Source organism: Eurypyga helias, unplaced genomic scaffold (genome assembly GCF_000690775.1).
Source record: "Eurypyga helias isolate BGI_N326 unplaced genomic scaffold, ASM69077v1 scaffold5772, whole genome shotgun sequence".
Lineage (NCBI taxonomy): Eukaryota > Metazoa > Chordata > Aves > Eurypygiformes > Eurypygidae > Eurypyga > Eurypyga helias.
The window spans coordinates 61,551-74,016 of NW_010234092.1; the positions used below are offsets into that span (position 1 = coordinate 61,551).

At 38.5% G+C, this 12,466-nt stretch overlaps 1 protein-coding gene across 1 annotated transcript in view; it reads right to left on the bottom strand.

Moving 5' to 3' along the window:
* Positions 1–414: 414 nt before the first annotated feature.
* The window catches only part of BMP5 (bone morphogenetic protein 5), a 54,872-nt gene continuing 42,820 nt past the window's right edge, over positions 415–12,466 (bottom strand). Inside the window, exons 5-7 of the mRNA XM_010161938.1 lie at positions 6,406–6,482; positions 4,329–4,439; positions 415–1,039 (exon numbers count right to left, since the gene is read on the bottom strand). Of these exons, the coding sequence (XP_010160240.1) occupies positions 890–1,039; positions 4,329–4,439; positions 6,406–6,482 (338 nt within the window). The 3' untranslated portion in view covers positions 415–889. The remainder of the gene's footprint in view (positions 1,040–4,328; positions 4,440–6,405; positions 6,483–12,466) is intronic.

Sequence of the window (12,466 nt, forward strand, 5' to 3'; positions counted from 1 at the left end):
ATATAGTGGATTGCATATATAATAGGAAATCTTGTGTGAGTTTTTTTGACTTTACCTTGTGCTGCTATTATAAAAATATTTGCCAGAGAAGTATAACAGATAATAGACCAATGTGATTTGAGGTAAGAATGTTGTTGTAGTTCAATTTTTAGTGTTAACTTGGAAAGTCATAGATAGATGCGAGAGTCTGTCTCCACAGAATTCCCGAAGCTTTTAGCCTTTTGCAAACTCTGCAGCCTACAAGCCAAGACGCCAACTCCTCCAGTTACACTCATCTTGTTAAAGAAAATAGTTATAACAATTATGTGCAATCTTTTCACTTCTATTTTCTATCTACTATTTATTTATTTAAGCACCGTTCAACATTTCACTTTTCCTAATGGAGCAGAACTTCTAAAAGAAAAAATGTTTAGCCAAGCAGTTTTGTTTAGTTCTTTTCTGTGCCTTTTTCTAAATAAATACCCTGCCACAGTTTTCATTGGCACAATATGACCAAATGTATTTTAGTTCCTTTAACAATACAAAGCAGTTACAGAAGTTCTGGAGTTTCTAGTTTTAAAAAAAATCTATACAAAGGCTTTACTTTAAAATATTGAAATGGAATGAAATAGATTCCAGTATGGTCAATTGAAAAATTAGTTTGTGAAGTTCTACTGCGTAGTGAGGTGACCCATAAGATAAATGGTTCTGAATTTTGCTCATACAAAAGAAACTATATACTTTTAAATAAATAAAAGCTACTATATACATTATACTGTACATTTAAATGAGAGATGACATGAAATGGAATAAATTTAGGACTGCCTTTTCATCAGCAAGACTCATATCTTGACTTTATTACAATTCTGAATAAAACCCTCTGCTTTAGATTATTTTTCTTTTTTTTATTCTAGTGGCAGCCACATGAACGCACCACCATATTCCTGTATTTTTTTAAAATAACATTGGAACTGTCATCAAAGTAGAGCACGGAGATTGCATTCAGTTTTGTTGGTGCACAGCATGGCTTTGGTACATGATCAGGAAACATCAAGTGAACCTGGAAGACAGATAAATACACAGTTCATATATCAAACAGGGAGGTACAAGGACAACGTCAGAGAAAAACATGTCTCTGCAATTCAGAGAGGGCTGTGGTCGCAGATTTTCCTCGGTTAGCAACTTGAAAGCACAGTTTACCTCCAGAATGCTCTGATTTCAACCGCGCGAGCAGACTTACACAATAACATCAGATGGAGAGAGAAAGGAGGAGGGGCAGACAAGATAGAAAGTTGATTTTCAGATGAAATTTAGAAAAGGGTTGGAGTTAGGTGGCTTCCTAGGGAAACACTCAAACGTATTTTCAGTACCATCTCTGCTGAGGACAGTGTTTGACATGAAGCAGAGGCTCAAGTCCCGGGTCTCACCGGGACCCCAGCATGTGCTAAAATGCTTTCCTGTGTCAGGGCCTCAGCGTGGAGGCAAGTCTGCTGCAGACAGCAAAGACTATGCAAGCAAAGGCAAACGGTTCTCAGGCTATGAAATGGTAAGATGTGGGCTCTCAGGCAACATGAGTGTAATTTAAGGTCTTATCTAGGTACTTGTGGATCCAATTCTACTTCCACTGAAGTAAAAATCAACTCATAAGGTGGGTGCCAGCTGGACAGAAGGTCTGGGGTAAGGGCTGATGCAGAGAGGCTTTATATTCACTAGGCTGAAATATATCAATGACAGGTTAAAGAGAAGGGAAAAATCCCAGAATGAACAAGATCTAGTGGAAATATCTAAAAATGGGGGAAATACAAGTTGTTTGTACTTGAAGGAAGGTTGGATGTAATATCCTACACATGCTGAAGACTTGGAAACTGGGGAGGCCAGAAAAGAGGGAGTTGTAATAGAGAGGGCAAGAGATTATTAAGGCATGGATGAAGACTTCAGCAGTAATAGGTTTCATTTGTATGTTAAGTCTTTGTAAATCTGTTAGAGACATCTGTCTTGCAGTGATATAAGCCCAGAGCCTTTGCCAGACAACAGAGAACAGTCTATCAGGAAACGATTTTTACATAACTGTTACCATGAGAAAGTCTTTTGAAATGAGCAATAATAAATCCTGAAGTAGCAGTTTAGTAAGGGTTTAGACACACATTTAAAAACAGTTTAACAAACGAATACCAAAGCACTGGAGAAAAGAATATTTGTGCCTTGTCTAGGCACATGTTTGCCCTGTCATAACTCCTGGTCCCACCAGCCCCTGCCACCCCAGCTGGGAGCTCCATGGCCCTGCTAGCCTTACATGACATTGGTGCTCACAGCCTTTCCAAGAGTGGGCCTGGAACTCAGTGGGGGTCAACCTGCTGATTCACTGATTTGCATGACCCGTCAATATTACTCCAATGCCCGTTCAGAGGGCGATGGGAAGAGGGAGAGGAGAAGAAAGCGTATATAATTCATTAAATGCAGTCTTCCTTGTATTTATATGCATCTGTATCATCTGTCTGCCTAAGTTCAGTCTCAGAAAAAGAAAAGAGAGAGAGGTACTGGCCCAGCATTTCTCCTATTCTTGTTACAAAAGGAAAGAAAAGAATGAGTCAGTAAAGTTTGGAGGGGTACCAAGGAACAATCACTCCCAACCCAAAAAGTGGTCTTTTTTAGAATGGTGTAATCAGTATGGCTGGGAGATGATTACATTTGGATTAGGGTGGGGTGCATGAATAATTGTTTCCCAAGTCATCCCCATGTGCACACCTTGTGTAAATCTGAATTTTGTACAATTTAAAGCAGAAAGCATTCAACTACTGTTATCTCATCTAATTTATGTGCAGTTAAAATTTAATTAGCCTCATGATTTTCTGGCTGCACGACTGAATGCATGTACAATGCATGCAGAGGGAGACACACAATTCCAAAAAGGCCATAAAAAGAGGGAAAATTTAAGTATCCAACTTAAAAATTAGGACAAACTACACAAATATCTTAACAATTGGAAATTAAGTGTTTTTGGAACGAATGAACGCGTAAGAGAATGTAGTGCTGGGCCACTTCTTATTTAACAGTCCATAATTGCAGGAGAGAACTTTAACCTGGGGATCTCACTGATACTGGCAAATTTTCTGGACAATGTTTGCATAATGCTAATCTATTGCTCTGCTGACCTAGTTCTTTTCAGCTCAGGACTGCATATATGCTGTTCTTCATCATCTTCTAGGCACATTGTTACATTCCTTGCCAACCAGCATTTTCTGTTCCCTCTCACCTGAACCCCTTACCACACTTCTATTTATTTCCAGCCTCTGACATTTTCCCTTCTTTTTGTAATTATTGCTGACTCAAATTCTGGTATAGAGGAATAGTGTTGCATTGGTGGCTAGACTTGGAGAAAGCACATAAATGTAGAGTTGAATGGAAAAGAAAAGGTTTCAGCACATGCTGAGGTTTTAAAAATGTCTCTCGTAGAAATACTTGGCAATTTTCACAAGCAGAATTTGTTTTCTATCAGAAAGAAATAAAAATTTCTCATTCCTCTGCTTCTTAATCATTCTGCTAATACTGGTGATGTTCAGAGCCAGTTCTTCAGCTGGCAACGTGAAAAATCATGACCAGACATCAGACTCACAGCATTACATTTAGACACAGTATAAAGTCTTGATTTCTGTAGGTGCTATGTTTCCCAAACCATAGCTGAATTCTGCTGGGGTAGAGGAGGCTTAGCCAGCTGTTTCAACTAAGATCATCTTTTTGGCTGCTCCAGTTGGTGCACAAGACTAGCATGAGAACTAGCAGAGGCAGAAAGCTGGCTGCAAATCCTGTTTTACATGTACCAGGCAGAGCAACGAATCCAAACACACTTATTTATAAATTGCATTTGTTAGCCAGGCATAACTGAAGACAATTTCTTACATGCAAATGCATGTGTTTGCAAAGCCTCACATTAAATTACTGTTTCAGTATGTCTGCCAACAGTTGACAACAGAGGTCCACAGAGTGGCCAAGTGTCAACATTTCTGGAAGGTATAGCATATAGATGTTAACATGGAGCTTCAATAAACTGCAAAAAACCTTGGAATTGGGACCAGGGGGCCCCTTTGATTCCTGCCTACACAGTTCTCCAGTAATATGACACAGTTTTCTCATGTGTTACTGTAGTTGAAATGGAAGAGAAACCTACCACCCAGGCCACTCTGGGCCGTTCATCCTCTCTCTAGCTTAATCCTCAAAGCACATCTTCAAAATGGGTTATCATTTACACAGAAATAATCAAAATCCAATAGTAGAAAATAGAGAGGAAGAGAGAGCTCCTGTGCCAAGACACAACTGCAAAATAGGCAACTACAACATAGGCAGAGGCATACCAGCGTCTGAACAATGGCGTGGTTTGTTGCGTTCATGTGGGCATTGAGGGGGAAAGAGCACTCTCCGTCGCAGTAAAATGCAGCGTAGCCCTCTGGTGCAATAATCCAATCCTAAAATAAGAACAAATAAATCCACTCAATTCTTTTTTTTCTTACTCAGAGAATTTAAAACTATCTCAAACTAACTACGACTTGTCCAAGAGAAAAACGAGCTTCAGAATGTGACATGTTAAATTACCTTTTTTGCCAAAAAAAAAAAGAGTAGTATTTGCTTTGTTCATATAAAACTCAGATGAAAATTAAATTAAACTTAGAAATCTGCATTGAATACCAACTAATGAGTCTATAAGGGGAATTAAAGTTCCAAATATGTTTGTCAGAATACTTTTCTTCCCAGACAAAAATCTTGAGCACTTCCTGATGCAACACAAGTAATTACAACGCATCCTCTTTCTGCAGCATACTAAATACCATTGATTGTATTATTTTGTGAGACTGAGGGTTGCTAGAGATTACCCATTGTAATGTCACTGAATCATGCATTTTGGGTATTTCTAGCAACACAGCATGGGGAAAAGACCACAAGAGGGAAAATATTTTAAAATGTTAATGAAAGTTATGTGTGTACTTTACTGAATTCCTCCTTTGCCATGCAAAGGTAATGGAGGTGATGTGGGAAGGGCAGAGAGGATGAAGTACCTAATTCTTGGGTTTTGTTTCTTTTTATCTCATTTCACTCTGAGTTTCACTGTTCAAATATTGTACAGTGTAGCTTTGGTTTTCCAACTAAAACTTTGAATTTGTTTAGTATTTTTTGTGAAAAAAATAGATTTTCTTTTCTCTATGGCCACCCTGAATGACTGACCTGAGAGCCTTGCACATATTGGGGCATATCAGAATTTACTGTTTCAAAAAATGAGAAAAATGTTGATACTTGGAAAAATCTGTAGTCTAGAGAGAGACAATGGCTCACTTGTTCAGTAGCCTGAGTTCAAGTCAATACCACAATCCTGCTCTGTGGCCACGGACAGGGTGATTATGCTCTGCAGATTTGGGGAAACGGTCACTGCCTACTTCTTCAGACTACTTTGAGGGTAAATATACTACAAAATATCAGGCAGAGTACTGAGGTCATATGAGAATCTGAGCTAGATATATAAAGGATGAGCTGTCACTAAAGAGATAGCACACTTTTTCTTTTCATAGACTCATTCTGCTCGTGGAGAATTATCTTGAAATAATTCAGAAAAACGTGAAATACATACACAGCCATCTCTGAGATCTTACTTACATATGCAATATGTCTAGTCTATATGTTGGTGATGGCTTTCTTGTTCTTTCTTTAAACAGACCTCCTTGCTTTCTGGAAAAAAAACCTAGATTGATCTCTATTTTCTTTTCTTATAATGCCCTGCACCTGTCATTATGACCTTTTACTACAAGTGCCTTCTTTTTTTCATAGAAACACAGAATGGTTTAATGGTTCAATGACCTTAAAGATCATCTAGTTCCAACCCCCCTGCCATGGGCAGGGACACCTTCCACTAGACCAGGTTGCCCATCCAGCCTGGCCTTTTACACTTTTTGTTAATGTACAGCTGGATGAGTTTTTCACAGAAATTACATAAACTTAGCTATGGTTTTATAAAGACCACTGAGCAGTGATCCAAGATCTAGTTCCCTATGAACCCTACCCCAGTGAAATCTCTGACCTGCAGTAGGCAGCACTGAACCAGGGAGAATTCAAGTGCAAATTTCAAAACTTCCATTTCTCATTGTGGGGTTTTTGGTTTCATTTATTGCAGATCTATTAATATCTTGAGTAATAGTTCAGATTTATCTTTATGTGAATGAATCCAGATCGTAAAGCTGTTCATATATGCAAAACCTTTGAGAGAACAGCAACCAAAAAAGGTAAAGTTACAGTGATAGGGATTCATTACAAAATGCATTTGAAGAATTTGTCTTTCATCAGTGAAATACAAATTACCATGAAGAAAACAACTGTAAATAGTACAGGACTGTAAAGTAGACTGTCCCAATTTGAACTGATAGGAAACAGTATGTATAATCATACCTGCCATCCTAAGTCTCGGAAGCTCACGTAAAGTTCATGTTTCTTACATGCTTGCTTTTGCTCGCTTGTGTTATAATCTACAGGAAGAAAGTAATAACAATAAATTGGTTAGAAGGATTGCTAGAACCAACAAGATTCAGCTATTTTTGAGCACATGATTAAAGCATATGAAGGAAAGGAAGAAGCATACTGTAATTTATATTCCTAGGTTTGGTCATAAATGTAGCGAAAAATTGAAAATGCAGAATCAGCAATGTCAACTTGATGCAATGTGTGTACAGACAAAACAATGTGTACAACCTTTGGTGAAACAGGTTTACAAGATATCTATTTGCTGGCTAGCTAGGTAACAACTCTGATAATATGCACACAGGTAATCAAAGGACAACTAAGATCCTGATCCAAGATGGGGGGAAGTCATTCATATGTTGGAATAGGTTTAATTGCCAAGTAAAGAAAGTAGCCTAATTCAAAAAATAAATTAACATTATAAAAATTGTCCTGAAACAACGTAATTTCCAAAATCTGTCATTTAAACATTCGTACATTTTGTACTCCATGTTTTACCGTATTTCTTGGAAATAGTCACCACCTGATGATCTTCAGTTGGTAATCGTAATGTGAACACACAGATTAACACATGATTTTAAAGGCCTGAATGTTTCTGCACTGTTAGAGATATGTCAGGACAGAAACACACATAGAACCTTCCATACATGTCTCTCCAGGACAATCTGACTCCTGGAGAAAATCTACTACTTGTTCCTTATTGCCCCTGAGTAACTGGAGAGGAAGGGAGTAGGGTCATGCCTCCACCACATTAGCACCCCAGAGTTGGTTTATAGTGCTATTCAAGTGATGCCATCAGTGAGGCATGTGATGGAGCAGGGAGAACAGGCTGTCTCCTCTGCTTCCATTTCAAGAATCTCTAACGTGGCTTTTTTTGACCAAAATAATAATTCTGGCAGGAGAAAAAAAAAAAAAAAAAAAGACTGAAATTCACAACAATAACAAAACCAACCAACCAACAAACTAAGGAAGGAAGACACTGAAAAAAACCCAAAATCTCTATGTCTTTCTGAAGATGTCATGACCAAAATTGAACACAGTGTTAACTAAAGTAAAATAATTATTTCATATGATTTCTGGATTTTTTTCTAGCAGTATAACCCAGAGTCAGAGTTTTGCAGAAAAACCACACTGTGAAATTATCAGTTTCAGATCACTTTTTTTATATAATCCTGCCTAGTCACTTTAGAATTATGCAACTCAACAAATAAAGAGCAGGTTGGGGGTGAGGATGTTGATGAGAACTGCAGCATGGTGAGACTGCAGCAACCATGATACGATGGAGTTAAAAGGATCTGAGAGATGACCAAGATTAACAACAGCATTGCAACCCTGGGCTTCAGGAGAACAGATTTTAGCTTCTTTTGAGATTTTCTTCTTAATCTCATGGCAGATTGGCCTGAAGGGCAAAGGAGACAAGGAGAGATGGCTGATCTCACAGGACAACCTCTGAGAGAACGACAAGGTAAGTCCACTCTCATGTGGAGGTCAAGCAAGCATGGCACAAAGCCACTGTGGGTGAATACGAAACTCTTGACTGAGTTCAAATTCAAATAGGAAGTAAAAATAATGTGGAACTGAGATGAGCTGTACAGAAATAATATACACCCATTGACTGAGCATGCAGGGATGGATGTTAGGAAAACCAAAGCTTAGCCAGAGTTGAAACTTGTGAGGGAGGTGAAGGCCAACAAGAAGGATTTATACAGGTACACTCATAGCAAAAAGAAAAACTAAGAAAAATACAGATTTATTTTTCAGTAAGGCAGATAACCTTGTGGCAAGGACTCAGAACAGGTTAAAGTACTCAAAGACTTCTTTGTCTCGTTTTTCACTGGCAAGATTTGCCCTCAGGAGTCTCAGGTTCTGAGCCTAGTGACTGAAGCTCTGCCCACAGTAAAAGAGAGAGAGTTAGGAACCACTTGAGCAAACTGAAGATGCACATCCATGTGAGCAGAAGGGATGGATTTCTGAGTGGGGAATGAGTTGGCCAACATCATTGCAGTCACTTCCTGCCATTTTTGAGTGTTCATCGTGTCTGAAGGATATTTCTGATTACTCAAAAATGGAAAATGTCACACCCATCTTCAAGAAGGACAATTGGTTTAACTGTGCAGTTTCTGGGAAGTCTGTGGAGCTAATTCTCCTAGAATCTGTGTCCAGGCACATGAAGAACTAGAAGGTGTTTGGGAACAGTGAGCATGGATTTAATAGTTCAGACTGTGCCTAACCAACCTGATTGTTTTCTGTGATGAACTGACTAACTCTGTGGGCTTTTGAAGAGCACTGGCTGTTGTTTGCTTCACTTTTAGGAACGTTTTTGATATGGTCTCCCACAGTATCCTTAGAGCCAAATTGGTCAGATACAGTTTGGATAGGTAAAGAATATAATGGGTGGAAACTTGGCTGGGCTGTTGGGCTCAAAGGGTTGTGATCCGTGGTACAAAGTCCAGCTGGCAGCTGGTTACTAGGGATGTCCCTGAAGGATCAGTACTGGTGCCAATACTGATTAATGTCTGTGTCAGTAACCTGGACAATAGAACAACAATATGTCATATGCTCTCTGCAAGTTCACAGAGCATACCAGATTTGGGAGGAGTGATCAATCATCCACATTACCAATAAAATGCTGGACTGAATCAGATCCAGAAGAGACTCATTGACATGTCATTCAAAATACCCACCCAAGTTTTACTCATTGGTAACATGCACTTTGAATATGCTTTTTCTTATTTTTTTTAACTGGCTGTGTACCTACTTTCTGTTGAATATAGCTGGACCCCAATATGTCCCTGTAACTGTGTCAAAAGCTGTACACAAATCAAGATATATCCATCTGCATACTAAATAACTTGGTTTAGTACTACCAGGGATGTTAAGTTACACTTTCTAATCTATAATACCTCAAATCCTCATTCCATTTAAAAAGTGAATACTACCTTCTTTCCTGTGGCATTTTCCTAGCCCTTCATGGGTTGATCCTCAATGACAGTCATTGAAGGTTCTCCACAGTGTACCACCTCAGATACTCTCAGTTGCCTCAGGCCATGTAGAGTCAAAATATATACCCACATCCTATGAGAGTTTTTGTCTTATTGGAGTAGCCACTGGAGGAAGAAAGGCAGGATACCCTAAGACATCATGTGTCCTTAAAATCTATATGCCATTAATATAACAAAAACCCCTTAGTCATATTTTGTGCTGTGGTCTGTATGTTCTAGTGTGTTCTGCACACACATCAGAAGTAAGGTGAAAGTGGTGGAAAGTAAAGTAACTTTAATTTTAAAAAAATTGAACTGTGTCTCACTGATCACTCTTCACAAGGATCTATATACTGATTTTGACTAATATCCGTGCTCATAGGAGGTAAATATTAAGCTTTTCTGTTTCAGCTATTAGTGAGAATTTAAAATTCAGTCATATAGGATGCAAGTCTGTAAAAAACAATCTGGTTTTAGATAGCACCCAAGCAGGCAAAAAAATGAAAGCTCAAAGTTGTGCTTTTGCCAGTTTTCTCTCAGTCATGACATTTTCATAACTAAGGATATGTACAGATGTTTTAGAACCAGACTGTAGCAGTCTCTACAGTCTCTACAGTTAAAGGAAAAAGGCTGAGTAATAAATATGTAAGTCATTGCATAGATGTCTTCATTGCCTTAGTACTCCGAATTATTTGAAACTAGGTGGAGGAGCGGTCACATCAGAACACCTGGTAAGATGGTCTGCGTTTCATATGCAGACATATATCTGCAAACCATCTAACTCCTATACCTACAGAGAAAGTGAGACTTGGGCAAATCTGTATTCCTTCCTTAAATTCTATCTTTCATATAAGACGAATGTTGTGTGTAATGTAACATTTCATATGAGTATGAAATGTGACATTTATAATAAGATCTGGTGCCAAGGATTCAGTTTCACATACTGTAGCTTCAAGGCCCATATGCTTATTCTGTCAAGAATCAAAACCGTAGGCTATTGTGAGTAAGAAAACATTATTCCTCAGCTATTCAGGGACTACAGTTGGGGTCCAAAAACCTCTGTAGCAGAAAGAGCTGTAGAAGAAGGGCAAGAAAATATATTTATAAGAAATATGGATTTTTTTTTCAAAATAAAGACATATAACCATGCCTATATATATTATCACAAATTACTCTTTTTAATTAATTATAGTGTGACACCAACCAATAAAATACAGGAAATGCAGAGTTAACTGTTGTTTTCTGGTTTTATCTGATGATGAACAAAAATTGTGTACCTTTGGTTTTGAGTTTCCTGGTGTGTCACTATTGAGTATTTAAATGTGGATGTCCTTTGGTGCCCAATTACACTGTAACTCTTTTTAGATTATGTTCAACAAAAATAAAATTAGGACAGCCTTTGTTTTAAGGAAGAATTATGTGATGTGTTGGAAACAAGTTGTCTTTTTTGATTTTTTTTTAATTATTTTTCCTTTTATCTACAGTTTGGCAAATTACAAATGGGTAACTAATAAACAATCCTCTGTGCATAGCAGGCAGGTGGAGTCTGAATGTTAAGTTTAATTCTGTCTGCCTTCTCACTGCACTGAGGTCATCTTCTCTTGAAGTTCTTAGTAACACAGGGATGTTGACCCCAAATCTGTCAACAATTGCCCAGCTGTTATAATAACTGACACATATAGATTTTATTTTCTTCATGTTGTGTTTGTGTATATCTTCATGAATAATTCAAAAAATGTGTTGTCCCTTGGAAGGGAAGAACTGAGTTGCCCAGTGGGGCTTTCCTTTTTGACATGCTGAGAATACAATAAAGCTAATCACTGAGGTCCAAGAACTTAGAAAAGAAGGCCAAAGACAAAAGCTAATAGGCAAAATGAAGATGACAAAAGGCAAGAGCAAAGGAAAAAAAAAAAAGAAAAAGGAAAAACAACAGAAAAGGAAGAAGAAAAAAACCAAGGAGAAAAGAAAGTCATGACTGTAGTAAAGTTGGGATCGGTGCGCAGAGAAAAGATATAACCAAAGTGTCCTGTCATATAAATGACAGCATACCTATCTGGGTCTGAGTACATAACCTCTGGCTATGTAGATGAGGATTTTTCACTGTGTTTGTTTTACATGCTTTTAACCTTTTACCAGGTTATGGAACAAGCTTAGAAACAAGGACCTATATTTGCCCATCACTGTGTCATTTATGTCAACAGTGTCTTGCACGAGGGGGTGAATGAGAAATTCATCTGGCTTATTTACAGTCTGCCATGAGGAAGATGATGGGCAGAATTCTTTGGGGTTTTCTGTGGTTTAAATATGAAGAGATGAACTATACTTTTAAAGCGCTGCTCGTCACTGGAAACTGTAGAGAGCTAAGAGAATCAGCCTTCTCCCACAAGCCTGCAGCGATTCAACATATTCCCCTGTTCCTGCGACTGGTGAATAGGAGGAAAAGGGCATAGCTTTTGCCTGATAACAGGCTCTCCCCGTGGAAGTACTGTATTCTGCAAAGATGCAAAGATCTGGGAAATAAGAACGTGTTCTCTCCTTCACATCGTTTTTGCACACTGGAGCACTTGGATAATAGAATCTGCACGTTGCCTTTGTAGCCACCAGCATGCTCATCTGCAGGTGTTAATGAGCATTGTTGCAATACTTATTAAAAGACAAAGCTATTTGAATCACAGCGTGTGAAAAGTCCATTCACTGATCACTAATGGCACCCAAATAAAAGGAGTTTGTTTATTTGTGATATGAGGACTGTGGAGGCAAACTGCAAGGCAAGAGCATGGAAGCTGACTCACAGGAGCGACCCCTCCAAGCAGTTTTGCTACAGAGGATTTTGTGGTGTAAAGTTGTGGTTACTTATTTGCCTTTATCTTTGACACCTCTTCCAGCCTGCCCACATCTTGCTGACTCCATCTCCAGTCGGAGGCCAGTGCCACTGCCTTTGATGCAACTGCACGTGCAATTGCTTCTTAACCTAATTTTGTTTTGACTTCTTCTGTTTTCTTGCACTGCAA